Source organism: Vidua chalybeata, unplaced genomic scaffold, assembly GCF_026979565.1.
Source record: "Vidua chalybeata isolate OUT-0048 unplaced genomic scaffold, bVidCha1 merged haplotype W_reject_31, whole genome shotgun sequence".
Taxonomy (NCBI): domain Eukaryota; kingdom Metazoa; phylum Chordata; class Aves; order Passeriformes; family Viduidae; genus Vidua; species Vidua chalybeata.
Window position 1 is genome coordinate 45,374 of NW_026530354.1, and position 17,558 is coordinate 62,931.

The following is a 17,558-nucleotide window of genomic DNA, read 5'->3' on the forward strand; positions in this document are numbered from 1 at the left end:
ATGGCAGCAATGTTCCCCACAATTACTTGCTGCTTCAAGTTCTTGATGAGGATAGATTTGTTTCTTGTGAGGAGTTTCCTTCTCCTCAAGCTCTGTAGAGGAATCAGCATTATGTGATTTGTTAATATGTTCCTCTGTTAAGGCAGCTCGCAATGCATAGATCACATTTTTTGCTTCATAGAACTGTTTTTGCAAAATTTCAACTAGATTTTGAAGGGAGTCTATTATAGCATGTTCCTCACTTCTTCGCTCAAAGCGATTTTCTATAGCTGCCATAAGACAAGCTCCCAAACCTGAGCATAAGATAGTTTTATTTTTGCCCAGTTTGAATTTTGTTTCATGTTGTAATGAACACACTCTATCAATAACATTTTCTAAGTTCAACCAATTACTCTGTGCCCATTTTTCTCCTTCCGTAGAAGGTTTGGCATTGTGTTTGGCTAGTAGTGCATGAAATTCAGCTTTAATTTCAAGGCTAAGATTGTCACTCATTTTGTGAAGGGACCAAAACCACGACAGGGAGGTACAAACTTAAGTTCCACAAAACTACACAGCCCTCGCTGTGTCGCCCTTCGCTTCCCAGGGTGGGTGAAAGGACAATAATCTGCCTGGGAGGCTCTGCTTAGTTGCTTCAAGTTGTCCCTTCCTTCCCAGACCAGATACACACAACAACAACAAAACAACAGAGTCCCGCCTTTTGCACTAGGGGATCCTTTGTGAATTCCCAAAGACAGTGTGGGTGCCTTTTCAGCTGCAACCCTTCTGTCTAGACAGAATTCCTGTCCGTGACGCCAATTTTAATGTCACGATCCGCTTATTGCGGGATGTCGTGATGGTTCTTTTCACCGATCCCAAAAGTGCAAAAAAGGCAAACAACAAGGGACTATCAGTTAATCACAACAAATGCACCTTTATTAGGGGCCAAAACAGTAAATGCAATAGTGGGGATCGGAAAGGAGATAAAAGGATAGAGAGAGAGAGAGAGAGAGAGAGAGAGAGAGAGAAGAGGGGTATGGGAATAGCTACCAACACAGGCGAGATCCTCAGTGGTCCGGACGATGGGGATCCGTCTGTCGTGTCGGGGAAGTCTCCGAAGTTTTGGTCGACTCGGGGGACCAGTTATAGTCCACAGAGGAAAGAGGGGGGAACAAGTGTAGCAATGAAAGTCCATTGTGATCGCCACACGGGAACAGGTGAGTCCACAGAAACCACCAAAGCAAGACGAATACAATGAAGAATAAGTCCATTAAAATTACTGAAGGGAAACAGGTCATGTTGGTGGTCAGACCACCAATTTCCCCTCCTCCCTATAGCAGGGGTCTCAGTCTCAGTCCTTGGGAGGAGGGTTCTCATTCTTTGTTTGTCACAGTGGTAACGAGGCAGATGAGGGGTCTTCAATGAAGGACCACGGGAGTCACCCCAAAAGTTCATTTGGCTTAAGAACGGAGATTAGAAGCAGACTGCGCATCAGGCTGTCCCGTGCTGGGTCCATGTCAGGTCTTTGCCAAGTCCTTGCCAAGTCCTTGCCAAGTTCTTGCCAGGCCTTGTTCGGAACAGCCAGCGTGACGGTTCAGTGGTTGCACCTGCGCTGTGTCCTGTTCTAAGCCGGAACTGCAGTGGAGGAAGGGATTCTTTCTCGTGGCAATCGGAAGGCAGAATGGAAAATGAGGGGCTTCAGACGGGCTCTTACACCTTGGCTGGCAGAGGGGGAAGAGGGAGAGAGGGAGGGGAGGGTGCAGAATCCTCCTTCAGCCGGCTGCAGCCAAGTTGCTTTTCGGCGGGGCAGGGGCTGGCTGTTGTGGAACGGGGGCGGGCTGGGAGGGAGGGAGGGAGGGAGGGAGCAGCATCGGCCTGATGAACTGTGCCCGTGTCCCATAGGAATGCCGGAGTACAGCCCACCGGAGTGGATCCTCTTTGGCTGCTACCATGGCCAGCCAGCCACCATCTGGTCCCTGGGCATCCTGCTCTATCACCTGGTCTGCGGGCACCTTCCTTTCCACACAAACGAGGACATCGTCCGGGGCCAGCTCTTCTTCCCGCCCCGGGTGTCTCAAGGTGGGGCTGCGCCTTCAAGGCTCGGGAGGAGGAACGGGGCTGGGAGGGGGCAGCTGGCACATCAGCGTCCTGCTCTGGCAGCTAGTGAGGCGGTTGATCTCCTGGGCTTAGCTGGAGGAGGTGGCACGTGTGCCTCTGTGCTGCTCTCCTCCGGAAGGGAGGATCGATGGGAAGCTTTTGGCTGCATCTCCGAGCACTCCTAGTGTGGCCTGGGCACCGTGGAATGTGGGAGAGCATGGACAGGAGCCTTGTCCCGCTGAGTGGCGGTTTCTGGTTTCTCTCTGCAGAGTGCCAGCACCTCATCAGGTGGTGTTTATCCATGGACCCCGCAGACAGGCCATCACTGGAAGACCTTTTTGAGCATTCTTGGCTGCAGGAGCCCTGCCTGGCCCAGGAGACAGCAGAGATCCATCCCTGTGCTCAGTAGGATCCAGGAGCCCAGCAAGTACCAGCTGCATGTGTCTGGTGGCACTCCAAGAAAACCCCAGAGCGTTTCCCTGCGGCCGCAGCACGGAGGAGAGAGCGCAGCCGAGGAGATGCTTCCGCTGGTCCCCGGCGAGTTGTGGAGGGAGCGGCTCAGTGCTCCCCGTGCCACTGGAGAAGTGGTGGCAGTGCGGTGAAGGTGCCACGGACTGGAACAGGGGAAACATCCCCCTGCAGCTCAATGGCATCGGGATGTCCCCGCAAGCCGAGGCACAGCTGGCGTGTTCTTCTGGAGCACCACGTGGAGCTGGGAACACCATCCTGGAGCTGGCCGCTGGCTGTAGAGAGCTTGGCAGAAGAATGGTTAAACAGCAAGGGACATGAAACTGTAAAATTGGTCAAAGTATGAGGGGCTACGTGACTGCTGCAACGGTCAGCATGACCGTGGGTATAGAAATCAGGATATGTAGAAATCAGAGTTTGCAAGAATCAGAATGCTGAAAACTGCTTGGTATGTAGAAATAGATGGAGAAGAACCAAAAAGTATCAATCACAAGAACAGCAAGAGCAACCGAACAAGGCAGATGCACAAATCACACAGCAACCAATCATGAGCTTGGCTTTTGCAATATGCATGAACTAATTAACAAGTATATATAAACTTTGTAATTTGTTGCAATAAACTGAGACTTGATGATCATGATATCATGAGTCTTGTCTCCCGCGGCGCTTCTCCGACAAATGGTGACCCCGACGTGATCTGAGGCAAAGGCGGGAGAGGTGCTCCGTTGGGTTCGGGTCCTGCAGCTGGAAGGACGGCGACAGAGCTGCCAGTTTTTGCTCCGCACCCTGAGTGACCGCAGCGGTGGGCTCAGCTGATACATGCTGCCGAAGCTTGAAGGGGCCAGCAACGGTACCGACGCAACCATGGACAGGCAAGCAGCATATGATTTATTTAGTACTTTTCTCAGAAAAAGACAGGTTAGGGGGATTGACTTAGATAAGGATCTCCCTTCGCTCTTACATCATGCTCATTCTTATGGCTTTTTTGTAAACCCCCATACTGTTCATGAACTTTCAGAATGGAGAAGATATGGGGATAAGTTGTGGGAATTAGTGTTAGATGATGATAAACCGGGCAAGAAAATGAGTAAACTTTGGAGAGTGGTCCATAACGAATTGTTGATGTGTCAGGCAGAAAAAAGGGCGGTGGAAGGGGTACGAACAGCTCAGGAGAAAAATAAGGAATATGAACCCTCGCTTCTCTCCAGTGAGCCAAATCCTCCGGTTCTCACAAACTTTCCCGTCCCCATCTCTGCTTCTGCAATGCCTGTACCTCCCACAGACACTGGTGACATTGAAGTGCGACCGTCAGCTCCCCCTTTACCCCCACCGCCGCGTCCCCCTCCAGGCATACAAAACGTTACTGTAGCACCCGCCCTGCAACATCCTCCGTCTCCCGGCCAGGAGCCTGTCCCTGGGGCAGAATCTGACCTCGCGGAGGCCATGGCTAAAGAGAGACGTGAGGTATGGGCTGCTGTCGCACGGGAGGGTATGCAGACGGGGGACGCTGAGCTCTTCACGGCAGCACAGGAAACCCTTGCTTTTTCAGTGATATTTACGCCAAATGCTCAAGGGGGGTACACTGCGCAGGTCCAGAGCCTTGACTGGAAAATTGTAACACAGCTGCGTGCCACTGTGGAGAGCTATGGTATTACCAGTGAGCCCGCTAGGCAAATGCTTGATTTTATTTTTAATGCTCATACCTTATTACCGTCCGATGTTAGGGGAATGGCCAAATTGATTTTTACCCCGCATCAACGCTTACTTTTTGAGGCACGCTGGAGAGAGGAAGCGGTAAGAAGCGCCAATTTACCTAGGGCTCAGGGCGACCCTTTAGCAGGACTTACTGTAGCCGAGCTTCTGGGAGAGGGTGCCCATGTACGTCTGGAACAACAGGCTGCCCTAGGACCTGACAAATTAAGGGAAGCCACAATAGTAGCAAGAAGAGCGATAGACAAGGTCAAAACCCCGTGTGGAGTCCCAATGTATATGGGGATTAAACAAGGTAGAGAGGAGCCTCTTGGCACCTTCATGGATAAGATAATGGAAGCATTGTCCAAAGCAGGGGTGGCCGATCATATGCAGGATGCCCTACTTAAACAGTGTATACTGCAGAATAGCAATTCTACAACCAGAAATTTGATTACTTCCTTTCCTGGGGATTGGACCGTCCAAGCATTGTTAGAGAAGGCTGCTTCAGTGCCAGTTGGGTCTCAGGCATTAATAGTTAATGCTTTACAAGAAATAGGACAGGGGTTACGGGAACAAGCAATAAGCTCTCAAAATCAGGTTTTAGCAGCCCTTGCTCCCCTTCAAGCTGCAGGTGCGCGCCCCCGTTCTAACACTACTGGAGAGGCACGAACAAGATGCTACCGCTGTGGAAACTTAGGTCACATTCGAAAAGAATGCGGAGCGACAGGAGTTTGGTACCGCAGATGCCAATCAAATACCCACAACTCCAATGCATGCCGAAAGAAGCAGGGAAACTCCCAGAGCAGCGCGAACAGCGGCCGCGCCGGGACACAAATGGCAGCTGCAGGAGCGAAACCTCCCAGCAACTCCAACCTGCCACCTGCGGGAGCCTCGGCTTGGACTTGGCAGCCGCAGTAGAGACTGATCTCTTGACCTCAAAACCATATAAGATTCCAACGGGAATTCATGGCCCCCTACAAATACACGGACAAACTATGGGAGGACGCATTATTGGCCGCTCTTCAGCCGCTATATTAGGCCTCTTTGTGGAACCAGGAATCATCGATGCCGATTGTTGCGGTGAAATGATGATCATCGCTCATATGTCATATCCCCCGGTGACGGTACCAAAAGGTCAAAGAATTGCTCAGCTAATCCCACTCCCACAAATGACCAAGGGATTGGAACCTATGTCCCAGGTCCCTAGAACCCCGGAAGGATTTGGTTCGACAGGAGGTCTTGCATTGCTTACCCTAGACCTTAACACCCGCCCCAAAAAATCTTGCCGCCTGATTCATCAAGGACATAGCATTGTGCTTAAAGGACTTTTAGATACGGGTGCAGATACTAGCGTCATCGATCCAGGTCATTGGCCTGCGTCTTGGCCCACTCAGCCTGCAGCAACCACGGTGAGCGGTATTGGCGGGATGACACTTGCGAGCCGTACCCCGGTGCTGACTGTTGAGATTGAAGGGAGACAGGCGTCTGCAGCACTTTCTATAACAACTTTTGCAGAAAATGCTGAATGCACACCTTGTTGTGCAAAAAGAAAACAGGGGAAGTGTAGAGAGCTTGGCAGAAGAATGGTTAAACAGCAAGGGACATGAAACTGTAAAATTGGTCAAAGTATGAGGGGCTACGTGACTGCTGCAACGGTCAGCATGACCCTGGGTATAGAAATCAGGATATGTAGAAATCAGAGTTTGCAAGAATCAGAATGCTGAAAACTGCTTGGTATGCAGAAATAGATGGAGAAGAACCAAAAAGTATCAATCACAAGAACAGCAAGAGCAACCGAACAAGGCAGATGCACAAATCACACAGCAACCAATCATGAGCTTGGCTTTTGCAATATGCATGAACTAATTAACAAGTATATATAAACTTTGTAATTTGTTGCAATAAACTGAGACTTGATGATCATGATATCATGAGTCTTGTCTCCCGCGGCGCTTCTCCGACAGCTGGCGGGGCAAAGCCGACCGGCTTTGGCTGCGGCCCCTTCCTGGAGGACACGCTCTGCGCCCCGATGAAATCAAGATGAGTCCCCAGCCGGCGCAGGGGCGGGGGGATGCTCGTGCTTCCAGGCATGGCAGGGCTCGGCCTGGCCACGCGCCGCAGGTTCCCCGCTCGGCGGCGCTGGGGAATATTAATTTTTTCCCCCGGCGGCCAAGATGCTTTTTGGTGGGACAGGGGACGGATGTTGTGGAAGGGGAGCCGGCTCCTGGCCTTGCTGACAGCTTCTGCCAGCCAGCCTGGCACGGGCTGGGGCGGGGACAGCCAGCCTGACAAAACATCCATCCATGTGGATGGGGGCAGCAGAGGGGGACGGGTTCCGAAGCCGTGCCCCAGCTGGTCTGCTTTGCAGGCCCTCGAGGAAGGGGTGCGTTTATGGGCGGGAAAGGTGGGGTTTTTCCCCACCCATGGACAGGTTTCATTCTCGCATGGAGTGGTCAGACCCTCCTCAGGCCCCTGAAACGGTGACAGGCTGTGTAGGTTTTTCTTGTTTCCAGGTCTTGTTTTGAATTGACTTTCATGCAATTGTTCTTTATTTTCCCAGGAAGATTACACCTGGTGCCCGGACTGGACGGGGAAGCGCCTGCACCGTCTGTGGAGCACATCCAGTGCCAGTGCTACCCCAGGGGCCACGGTCTGCAGGGACATCCCCTTCAAGAAGGACGAGGACCTCGGCTCCTCTCCTGGCAGCAGGTCTGCAGAGGTGGGTACCCGGCTCCACAGCTGGGCTGGCAGAAGGGCTTCGGGCAGAGGGCAGCGGGCACACGGGCATCCCGCCCTTGCAGCTGCTGAGGAGGCTGCTGTGCTGTGCTGAAGCGGAGGAGGTGGAACGTGGCCTGCCACGCTGCCCTTCTCTCGAAACAGAGAATGGCTCGGGAGGTTTGGGCTCTGAGCACAGCCAGCAGCCTGGCCCGGGCACAGGCCATGGCAGGACAGGGCACAGGAGCCTTCTGTGACTGACCGTGGCTCTCTGGTTTCTCTCCGCAGGCTGCCAGCACCTCATGCCATGGAAACGGCTCCGCTCGGCCTGCCAGGCTGGGAGGGCTGGAGGGCGGCGGGTGTTCATTTGCTGTCAAAAAGAAATCGTTCTATTTTTTTGTCATCGTCATGATCAGAGCATTTCTTTCATCCTTTTCCAAGCTTTTGGCCTCCCTTCCTCCAGGGTAATCTTTTTGTGTCCTTCCTCAGCCACTTGATGGCATTTGGCAGGGGGGGTTAAGCAATGTGAAAAGTTCAACAACAGCTCCTGTTGCCAACTGCAGCAGCCCCTTCAAGAGCCCTGAGCTTCCAGCGAGGTCCACGTGTGCCTTGCAAAAGGGAGTGGTTTGCAGCGATGGGGTTGTCTCCCTGCTGCAAAAGCTGGGAGGAAATCACAAGTGGCAAAATGCCAATTTGGCTCAACCCCTGCCCAGGTTCTGCATCTTTCCCCTCTGCTCGGTGACAGGCAGGCAGGGCTGGACTCGAGCAAGGTTCAAGTTTTGGTGCTCCCTGGCATCAAGGGGATAAAGTAAACTCTTGTAAGCAGTGGCTGCAATAGGGCTACTGAAGGGAAAAAGGAGATGTCGTGAGGTGGGGAATCCTTCTTGTCTCCTTTGTCTCCCCAGGAGCCCCTTGGAAAGGAAATGCCCACACGGGTTTATCTGACTCCTTCCCAGCCAGCCTTTCCCTCAGTCCCGGCTCTCATTTGCTCCGCAGGCTTCACCAGCTCGCTCAGCTCAGAGGAGCTCTCAGAGGAGAAAACGCTGCCTGGCGTGGGGCTGGCTGATCCCTGTCTCATCTTGATTCCATTTCCCTGCTCCCTCCCCCATCCAAGAGAGCGAAGGATCCCCCACAACCGGTCACGATCCACTCTTGCGGGGTGTTTGTGATGGTTTGTTAACCGATCCCAAAAGTGCAAAACTGCAAATGGCAAGGGACCATCACTTGAATCACAACAAATGCATCTTTATTTAGGTACCAACAGCAAATGCGATAGAAGGGACAGAAAAGGGAAATAGAGAGAAAAGAGAGGAAGGGGAATAGAGCTACCACCGTCGAGACGAGATCCTCGATGGTCCAGCCATCATTCACTATCTCAAATAACTGGAAAAAGCACTGGAAAAGAATTTGGTTTTTTTAAAATTAAGTTTAAAAAAAGGGAAGGAATTGCATAAAGAAAACCAAAGAGTAAGAATACAGTAATTTAAACTTCTCAAAGCCCTTTGCTAATGGAGCCCTGAAGCCCAGTCACGTGCAGTGCGGCCTCGGCGGTGCCTTTGAGCCCAGAACTGCCAAGGGTCAGGGCCGGGATGAGCCTTGACCCAAAACAGGCTCCAAGACTGAGTGGGAATCAATCCAGAACAGGGCTCACACAAAGAGCAAAGCCTCAAGGCCAAAGCCAAACCTTCATCAGGTTGGATTTTGTGAACACTGAACTGGAGCAAATTTGCTTGTCTGGTAACATCACTGTCACCATGAAACTTTACATGAGCTACTAAATAAGCACTGTCCTGTCCTGAGCTGTGTGGCCCAAATACTGTTGAGAACTTGCTCTGCCTCTGCCCTGTGCCCCCGGGGCTGCTCTTGGCCTGGCAGCCTCAGTGGGAGCCAGCACTGGCTGCAGCCCCAGCGGGCCCCCCAGGACAAGGCCCAGCAATGAAGAGGCCAATGAAAGCACTGGGCAGCAGCAGAGCCCTCAGCAGAGTTCTTTGGACAACCACGGACTGGCCACAGCTCCAGTGCAGCATGACTACGAGTCAGGCTACCAATGCTATGAGCAGAGTTACAAGAAAGCTGTGGAGAAAAATCAACAACTGACCGTCTGCTCTGGTACAGCTTCCGAATGCCAAGATAGCAGCCGATCAGCACGAGGGGCACGGTGAACAGTGTCACCACCGTGCCTATCATGCAGGACCTGCGCACATCCTGGGGGCAGACAATTCTTGGGAGGCGCACTGGATCCGGGGCAAATATTCCTGTTTCAGTGATAACGTCTGTGGGAGCAGTGGGGAGCGTGAGCCCGTGCTGTGCTGCACTGCCGAGCTGGCAGCACGGTGGATACGGCCAGGACGTTCTCTGTTTCCCCCAGAGCTGGGCCTGCAGGCCCCTTGCCGCCCCTTGGCACAGGCTGTGCCACCCAACAAAGCCCAGCAGGCCGGGAGGAGAGCCCGGGGCCAGCGCAGCTGCTTGGGCAGTCGCTGCTTCGAGGGACACAGGCCAAACCCATCCCTGAGCAGCCCCTGCCAGCCCTGGCCCTCCCTGCCCTGGGACAGCTCCCCCAGCCCCAGGGGACAGAGTCAGGCCCTGTCAGGACACACGGGAGCCTTGCTCTCCCTCTCTGCCCTTTCCCCACCATGGGCACCCCGTGCAGCCACTCCCAGGTTTTGGGACATGTCTCCCACGGAGGGACCCCAGCAGGATTGCTCAGCCTGGCTGAGCCTGGCACAGCAATCACCTTCTGTGGCACTGTCTGGCATCTCCTCCCTTCGTGTATCGGGGGCTGGCACGGAGCCACGGCTTCCTTCAGGAAGTGCTGCCTTCAGCAAAGCCCTTTGGTCCATCTCTGGAGAAAGGAAAAGGGACAGCTGGATCAGGTGGAACCCTTCCCCATTGGAGAGATGGCATCTTCAGCAAGTTCTACTTTTCAAAGACATGGATAAGGATCAGGAAAAGGCCACGGCTCTTGGGGCTGCCACAGGGCCCTCCCTTCTCCAAACAGGTGCCACTCCTGATCTACCCGGAGACCGGGAAATTGCAGGGGATTGCAGGCCCGTGGTGCAGTTTGGGCTCCCTGCCAGCTGATGCCAAATGCCTTCCTGCAGAGGCTGGGGAGAAGCTGCAGCCAGGCCAGGCTGGAAAACAGCCCTGCAGGGCAGGAAAGCAGCAGCGGGGCAGCCAGGCTGCCATGGATCCCTTCCCTCTGTGCCGGGCACGGCGTGTCCAGATGTGCAGGGAAAGCCCCCGGCTGCTGAGTCCCAGGGGAAGGCTGAGGGAAATGCACCCACCACGGCGTCTCTCCAGATCACTCAGCATCTGGTCCATGTGTTGGGATGCCTCCAGGGACTTCATGTGTTTAGTAGATCTGTTCCTCCCTCTCGGCGGACCTTAAGAGAATGCATGTCCATTTCCCCTGGAATGGATCCCACAAAAGCAGGGCTCAGCCTGTGGGGTCAGCAGGGACACACAACTCACCCCTGCGATGGGAGCCGGGCTTGTGCGCAGCAACCAGGAAAGGAGCCTGAAAAGTCCTCCCTGCAGACACACCTGTAACTCAACAGGCACAGGAGCTTCTGTCACCTGCTTCCTGCCAGGTTGTCAGTGATTATTCACTGAGGGCAAGTTGAGAAGTTACCTGCAGAATCTCCCAAGGGTTCCAAACCATCTTCCATCCCAGCTGCTGGAGAAGCCTTGCTAGCATGCTCATCTAGAAGGGATCAGAGATCAGAACCATTTCCTGGTCTGCTGGGATCCCCCTGTGCCTTTGGGAACTGGGCACTGCAAGGGGGTCGGGTAAGGCTGTGGGGGCCAAATTTCCATGGCCATGGCCAAAGCTGCCCAGGGGCCTGGGGAGCTCTGGGCTGGCTCCTGGCCACTCTCCACACTCTTTGCAGGCCCTGTGCAACATCCCTGGAGGGCAGGTACTGCCACACAGCAGAGATGGCAGCTCAAGCCTCAGCAATTACCTCCTGTGACTGTGCCTGGCATCGCCTCACTTCCTGCAGCAGGGGCTGCCAATGGGCCACTGCTTCCTCCAGGAAATGCTGCCTTCAGCACAGCCTTTCGCTTCATCTCTGGAGACAGGAAGAGGCACAGCTGCATTAGATGGAGCCGTTCCCCTTCTGGGAGATGGCATCTTCAAGAGGCAATACTGGACAAACTCATGGTTCAGGAAATCATCAAAACTTTTGGGATTGGCCAGGCCACTCCCTTCTACAAACAGGTGCCATTCCTGATCTACCCGGAGACCGGGAAATTGCAGGCATCTCGGGCCCATGGTGCAGGTTGGGCTCCCTGCCAGCTGGTGCCAAATGCCTTCCTGCAGAGGCTGGGGAGAAGCTGCAGCCAGGCCAGGCTGGGAAACAGCCCTGCAGGGCAGGAAAGCAGCAGCGGGGCAGCCAGGCTGCCGTGGATCCCTTCCCTCTGTGCCGGGCACGGCGTGTCCAGATGTGCAGGGAAAGCCCCCGGCTGCTGAGTCCCAGGGGAAGGCTGAGGGAAATGCACCCACCACGGCGTCTCTCCAGATCACTCAGCATCTGGTCCAGATGTTTGGCTGCCTCCAGGGATTTCTTGTCTCCAGTGTCTGAGTTCTTCCATGGAGAAGGACCTTAACATAAAGATGTTCCATGTCCCCCTCAGGCCAGAGTGGCAGTGAGTGCCCCTGGGTGATTGGTGCCCTCCAAAGCACTCCCTCAGCTCTGCCTTCCACTCAGGAGCAGGGCCAGGGGGACCACGTGCCTGCGGTGGCCCCACACTGGCATGGAAGGAGCCCCTTGCAGGGCCGTCCACGGGGGAGAAAGGATTCCCTGGAGCTGCCAGCAGCTCTAAACCCAGCCCCAGGCAGGGCCAGGGCTTGGCAGCAGCAGCAGGAGCAGCTCAGGCACCCCGGGGCCGGCAAAGGAGCTGCAAAAGGCACAGCCCCGGGGCACAGCCCTGGGCCCGGCCCCTTCCCTCTCTGCTCTTCTCCGTGGCTGCACAGAGCACATGGAAGCGCACACTGGAATTGCACACGGAAGGAAGATGGACAGCTAAATGCTCCTTCCTGCCACTGACAGCCATTCTGTGGGATCCCTCAGGGATCCAGAATGGAGCCGGGCAAGTTTTCCAGAATCTTTCAACCCTGTGATGCTGCTAAGGGAAATGGCTCATGAGGCACTGATTATTCTCTCAGGAAAGGCACACAGAAAACTTGCCTCCAGCATTCTCCAAGAGAATCTCTCCAAGAGAATTCTCCAAGCTGTCATCCAATAGGGCATCTGGATGAGCCATGTCGCCATCCCAAGCTAGAAGGGATCAGAGATCAGAACCATTTCCTGGTCTGCTGGGATCCCCCTGTGCCTTTGGGAACTGGGCACTGCAAGGGGGTCGGGTAAGGCTGTGGGGGCCAAATTTCCATGGCCATGGCCAAAGCTGCCTAGGGGCCTGGGGAGCTCTGGGCTGGCTCCTGGCCACTCTCCACACTCTTTGCAGGCCCTGTGCAACATCCCTGGAGGGCAGGTACTGCCACACAGCAGCTCAAGCCTCAGCAATTACCTCCTGTGACTGTGCCTGGCATCGCCTCACTTCCTGCAGCAGGGGCTGCCAATGGGCCACTGCTTCCTCCAGGAAATGCTGCCTTCAGCACAGCCTTTCGCTTCATCTCTGGAGACAGGAAGAGGCACAGCTGCATTAGATGGAGCCGTTCCCCTTCTGGGAGATGGCATCTTCAAGAGGCAATACTGGACAAACTCATGGTTCAGGAAATCATCAAAACTTTTGGGATTGGCCAGGCCACTCCCTTCTACAAACAGGTGCCATTCCTGATCTACCCGGAGACCGGGAAATTGCAGGCATCTCGGGCCCATGGTGCAGGTTGGGCTCCCTGCCAGCTGGTGCCAAATGCCTTCCTGCAGAGGCTGGGGAGAAGCTGCAGCCAGGCCAGGCTGGGAAACAGCCCTGCAGGGCAGGAAAGCAGCAGCGGGGCAGCCAGGCTGCCATGGATCCCTTCCCTCTGTGCCGGGCACGGCATGTCCAGATGTGCAGGGAAAGCCCCCGGCTGCTGAGTCCCAGGGGAAGGCTGAGGGAAATGCACCCACCACGGCGTCTCTCCAGATCACTTAGCATCTGGTCCAGGTGTTTGGCTGCCTCCAGGGATTTCTTGTCTCCGGTGTCTGAGTTCTTCCATGGAGAAGGACCTTAACATAAAGATGTTCCATGTCCCCTTCAGGCCAGAGTGGCAGTGAGTGCCCCTGGGTGATTGGTGCCCTCCAAAGCACTCCCTCAGCTCTGCCTTCCACTCAGGAGCAGGGCCAGGGGGACCACGTGCCTGCGGTGGCCCCACACTGGCATGGAAGGAGCCCCTTGCAGGGCCGTCCACGGGGGAGAAAGGATTCCCTGGAGCTGCCAGCAGCTCTAAACCCAGCCCCAGGCAGGGCCAGGGCTTGGCAGCAGCAGCAGGAGCAGCTCAGGCACCCCGGGGCCGGCAAAGGAGCTGCAAAAGGCACAGCCCCGGGGCACAGCCCTGGGCCCGGCCCCTTCCCTCTCTGCTCTTCTCCGTGGCTGCACAGAGCACATGGAAGCGCACACTGGAATTGCACACGGAAGGAAGATGGACAGCTAAATGCTCCTTCCTGCCACTGACAGCCATTCTGTGGGATCCCTCAGGGATCCAGAATGGAGCCGGGCAAGTTTTCCAGAATCTTTCAACCCTGTGATGCTGCTAAGGGAAATGGCTCATGAGGCACTGATTATTCTCTCAGGAAAGGCACACAGAAAACTTGCCTCCAGCATTCTCCAAGAGAATCTCGCCAACAGAATTCTCCAAGCTGTCATCCAATTGGGCATCCGGATAAGCCATGTCGCCATCCCAAGCTAGAAGGGAGCAGAGATCAGAACCATTTCCTGGTCTGCTGGGATCCCCCTGTGCCTTTGGGAACTGGGCACTGCAAGGGGGTTGGGTAGAGCTGTGGGGGCCAGATGAGAATGGCCATGGCCAAAGCTGCCCAGGGGCCTGGGGAGCTCTGGGCTGGCTCCTGGCCACTCTTCACACGATTTCCTTGCCTTGTGCAACATCCCTGGGAGGGTGGCTGGAGCAGCCCAGGGCCCATGGGGGCTCTCTCCCTCCCACAGAGGAAACCCTCCCTAAAGCCCAGGGGAAAAACCATCCCCCAGCACTTCCCAGGGAGCAGGGAGCGCTGTCCCGGGAAAGGGGAGCCAGGCTGCCGGCTCACCTGCTCCCCGCGCTTGCAGCGGAGCAGCCTGGGCAGCCCTGGCAGGCAGGGCCACGGCCAGGAGGAGCGGGAGGAAGAGGCGCAGAGCAAGGGCCATGGTGCCTTGCCCTCTGCCAGTCCCCAGCTCTTGCTGCCACCACTGTCCTGACACCGCTGTCCCAATGTCAGCACCACTGCTGCCACCGCCGCTGCTGCCGCAACAGTTGTGCTCAAGGACTGACTGCTGGCTCCTTGTGGTGCTGTGCAACCACGGGGCTCTGGCACCTCTGTGACCTCAGAGCCTGCTGTGACCTCAGCCTGCTGTGACCCCAGAGCCTGCTGTGAGCTCATGGCCTGAGCTGTCCCCCCAGAGCGTCCCCCCATCTGCACAAATGGACTGCCCTGAACTGTAAATGTTTTGCTTGATCCAAGGTCATTCCTCAGCAACACCTTTCTTTTGCCTGCTGACATTGACTGGGGTCCAGCCAACAAAAGAACATTAGCTGCAGGCCACCCCTACAGCTTTTCCTATGAATGAGCGCAAAGCCTTTATTTTTGCAAACAGAGGGATGTTGGGGGGATTTTGGCCCCATCAGGCCGAGGCACAAGGCTCTGCATCCTCCCAGGGAACAGAGCCAGCCCCCTTGAGAGCCAGAGGGCGCGGCCTCACTTGTAGCCCCGGTGCCTCCTGTGGCCCAGGGCACGGCCCTGGCTGGAAATGTCTTGGGCTGCAGCACAGGGCCAGGGCGGAGCTCAGCAGCCTCATCAGAGCCCAGGGCCGCGGCCCTTCCCTGCCGGGGCCCTGGCCTGGCCCGGCCCGGCCCGGCCCGGCCTGAGCAGCCCGGCCTGGCCCCAGGGGATGGGCTCCGCCCGGCCGCTGTGCCCACAGCCTTTTGGGCCCCAGGCTTTGCAAGAGGCTTTCTCCCAGCCTTGCAAAACCTTGGCCAAGTGTCCCTTTGCTGTGCTGTGAAGAGTGAAAAAACCCCTGACATTTACCCTGGTGCACAGCTCATGAGGGATCCCTGCACAGCTTAGGAGAGGCCAGAAATACTCCTGTGTGCCTCATGAGGGATCCCTGCACAGCTCAGCAGAGAGCCCAAAACATCCCTGTGTGCCTCATGAGGGATCCCTGCACAGCTCAGCAGAGAGCCCAAAACATCCCTGTGTGCCTCATGAAGTGCAGGTCCAGATGATGCCACTGGAGGAAATGTGCCCTCAGCCCAGGGACGCTCAGCATGGGCTCCCCCAGCCCCTCGGGGCCCCGCTGCTGCTCACAGCGGCCCCTGCCTGGCTCCTGCCTGCCCTCACCGTGGGCATCCACGGCTGCTCCTGGGCACGGAGCTCAGCCAGCGCTGGTGCCGGCTGGGCTTTGCTGCTGCTACCACCTGGACATATCTCTGACAACTCTATTTCTTTATTTGAACAGAAAATGTGGGCCAAGCCCTGCCCTGGCAGACAGGGCCTGCCCACCTTCAGTCGTGGTTGGGGAACAGGACCAGGGGGCTCAGGGGCTGAGGGTCTCGTTGTGGAGGGGTGAGTTTGGGGATGGGCTCAAGACGGTGCTGCAGCTGCAGCAGGGCAGATGGGGACAGAAGTGAAGAGCTGGGAAGACGGGTCAAGTTCTCTCTGCCTGCGTTGTTAGGCTCGTCTTCTGAAGATGGGCAGGAGCACCTTTGGAGAGAGGAGTGGCTGAGGCCCCCAGCTGCCAGTGGCACACTGGGACCCTCCTGCACAGCAGGGCCCAGAGCTGGCAAGGCTCCCCAGCACGGCTGGAGCTGCTGGCACAGCTTGGTCCAGCTGGACAGCTGCCCCTCAAGGCCCCGGCGAGCAGGGGACGGCTCTGGGCAGGATCCCTGGCCAGGAGCGGGCCCCAGAGTGCGTCTGCCTTTCAAGGGCAATCTCGTCCCCGCTCTTTCTCCTCCCCACCTTGCTTTACCTGTGCCCTGTGCCCCTGGGGCTGCTCTTGGCCAGGCAGCCTCAGTGGGAGCCAGCACTGGCTGCAGCCCCAGCGGGCCCCTGCTCAGAGATTGTTCTGAGCTGTTTTGCCCCCGCTTCAGGACAAGCATCCTGATAAAAGAACTTAATTGTGTTTATATCTATCACAGAACCACATTTATCTAAAATCAATTTTAGTATGGAAATCACCTGTGGATGGTGGACTCATCAGACGCTGCTGGGACGTTGCACATAGCTCAGGGAAGAGTGTGATTGTTATTAAATTGTGTCCTGTTCTACTGTGGTCTGATGGCCATGAAGAGAAACTTTCTGTGCCTCTGACTCTCACCAGTTCCTGACCCCCAAAGGACACAAACCTGATGAGTTGTGGTTCCCACTCCAGTGCTGGCACTTGAACCTCCCTCCATAGCCAGAGCAGAGCTCCCTTGTCCCAAAATGTCCCTGGCAATGCAGGGATGAAGGAAACAGGACGGGCTGTGGGGATCAGGGGCAGGGCATGGCCACGGATTTGGAGTGGTTGTGAGCCCCGGGCAGGACCCGGCCCTTGGCCTTGGTGAACCTCATCCCATTGTCCTGGGCCCACGGCTCCAGCCTGTCCAGATCCCTCTGCAGAGCTTCCTGCCCTCCAGCACAGCCACACTACCACCCAGCTTGGGCTCACCTGGGAACTGCCTGAGGGTGCCCTCGATGGCCTCGTCCAGATCAGCACTAAAGAGATTTCACTGACCTGGCCCCAGTCCTGAGCCCTGGGGACACCCCTGGATGTGACTCCATTCCTCAGCTGTTCTGAGTGCCAGGGGCTGGATGAGGGAAATCGTGGGGATGTGTTTCAGGAATGCAAAAGGGCCAAGGGCTGAGCCCCAGCCCCTGGCAAGGCAGATCCTGTCCCTCCCTGGTTGCTCAGGGCTCTTCCCGGGATGGGCCCTGGGATGTGGGGCTGTGCAATGCCAAGGGCAGGACCCTGGGGCAGCCCCTGCCAGGCTGCTGAGCAGGGACAAGGAGGCAGTGAGGCCCCAGGGCTGCAAGGGTCACTTGTCCCCTGGTGGCCTCAGGCCCAGGGCCAGCAGCCACGGCCAAAGTGCTGCACAGGTTGGCTCTGTCAGGGCCTTGCAGCTGCTGCACATGCCTGTGCCCTCTGCAGCCCAGGCTGTCCTACGGTGTCCCTGCCCTGCGCCTCTGTCCCTGCCGGCTGTCCTCATCCCCCGGCTGCCCCACCTCGCTGGCCCCTTCCTTTGCTGACAGCTCTGCCTCCTGCCTGCCTCTGCCTGGCCACACAAAGCCTTGGCCTTGATACCAAAAGGGTTCATTCCATTTTTACCCTGCCTGTGAACTTTTAGCATAGGAAAAAGGCATGCAGGTCCTGCTGTCCCAGCAAGGATGGCTGGCAGAGAAGAAGAAGATATCTGGCTCAAGAATGCAGTGATGGAGAAAACAAGGGCTGGATCTGGGAACTTGGGGTGGGTTTTATGG

The 17,558-nt window shown here is 56.2% G+C and overlaps 2 protein-coding genes and 1 long non-coding RNA gene across 6 annotated transcripts; 2 read left to right on the plus strand and 1 right to left on the minus strand.

The window, feature by feature from the left end:
* The first annotated feature begins 1,863 nt into the window (after positions 1-1,863).
* Positions 1,864-2,915, plus strand: LOC128783222 (serine/threonine-protein kinase pim-1-like). Its single transcript, XM_053933867.1, has 2 exons — positions 1,864-2,055; positions 2,343-2,915. The coding sequence occupies exons 1-2, from the start codon at positions 1,881-1,883 to the stop codon at positions 2,480-2,482; spliced, it is 315 nt and encodes a 104-aa protein (XP_053789842.1). The 5' UTR covers positions 1,864-1,880; the 3' UTR covers positions 2,483-2,915.
* A 4,006-nt stretch (positions 2,916-6,921) lies between these two features.
* Positions 6,922-7,351, plus strand: LOC128783226 (uncharacterized). The gene is made up of 2 exons (XR_008429042.1): positions 6,922-6,952; positions 7,237-7,351. It is a non-coding gene; the product is annotated as an uncharacterized LOC128783226 (long non-coding RNA).
* An 821-nt stretch (positions 7,352-8,172) lies between these two features.
* Positions 8,173-13,024, minus strand: LOC128783216 (uncharacterized). Of its 4 annotated transcripts, XM_053933857.1 has the most exons (10): positions 12,478-12,968; positions 12,138-12,227; positions 11,453-11,551; positions 10,911-11,018; positions 10,580-10,651; positions 10,420-10,491; positions 10,233-10,331; positions 9,683-9,790; positions 9,047-9,221; positions 8,173-8,343 (listed from the first exon to the last, which is right to left on the minus strand). In XM_053933857.1, the coding sequence occupies exons 1-10, from the start codon at positions 12,611-12,613 to the stop codon at positions 8,319-8,321; spliced, it is 984 nt and encodes a 327-aa protein (XP_053789832.1). In that variant the 5' UTR covers positions 12,614-12,968; the 3' UTR covers positions 8,173-8,318. The 4 variants fall into 4 exon arrangements, with proteins under 4 accessions (XP_053789832.1, XP_053789835.1, XP_053789833.1 ...); XM_053933860.1 differs by lacking the exon at positions 9,047-9,221 and having other exon boundaries at positions 12,478-13,018; XM_053933856.1 differs by lacking the exon at positions 8,173-8,343 and having other exon boundaries at positions 8,351-9,221; positions 12,478-13,014.
* Between the last annotated feature and the right edge of the window lie 4,534 nt (positions 13,025-17,558).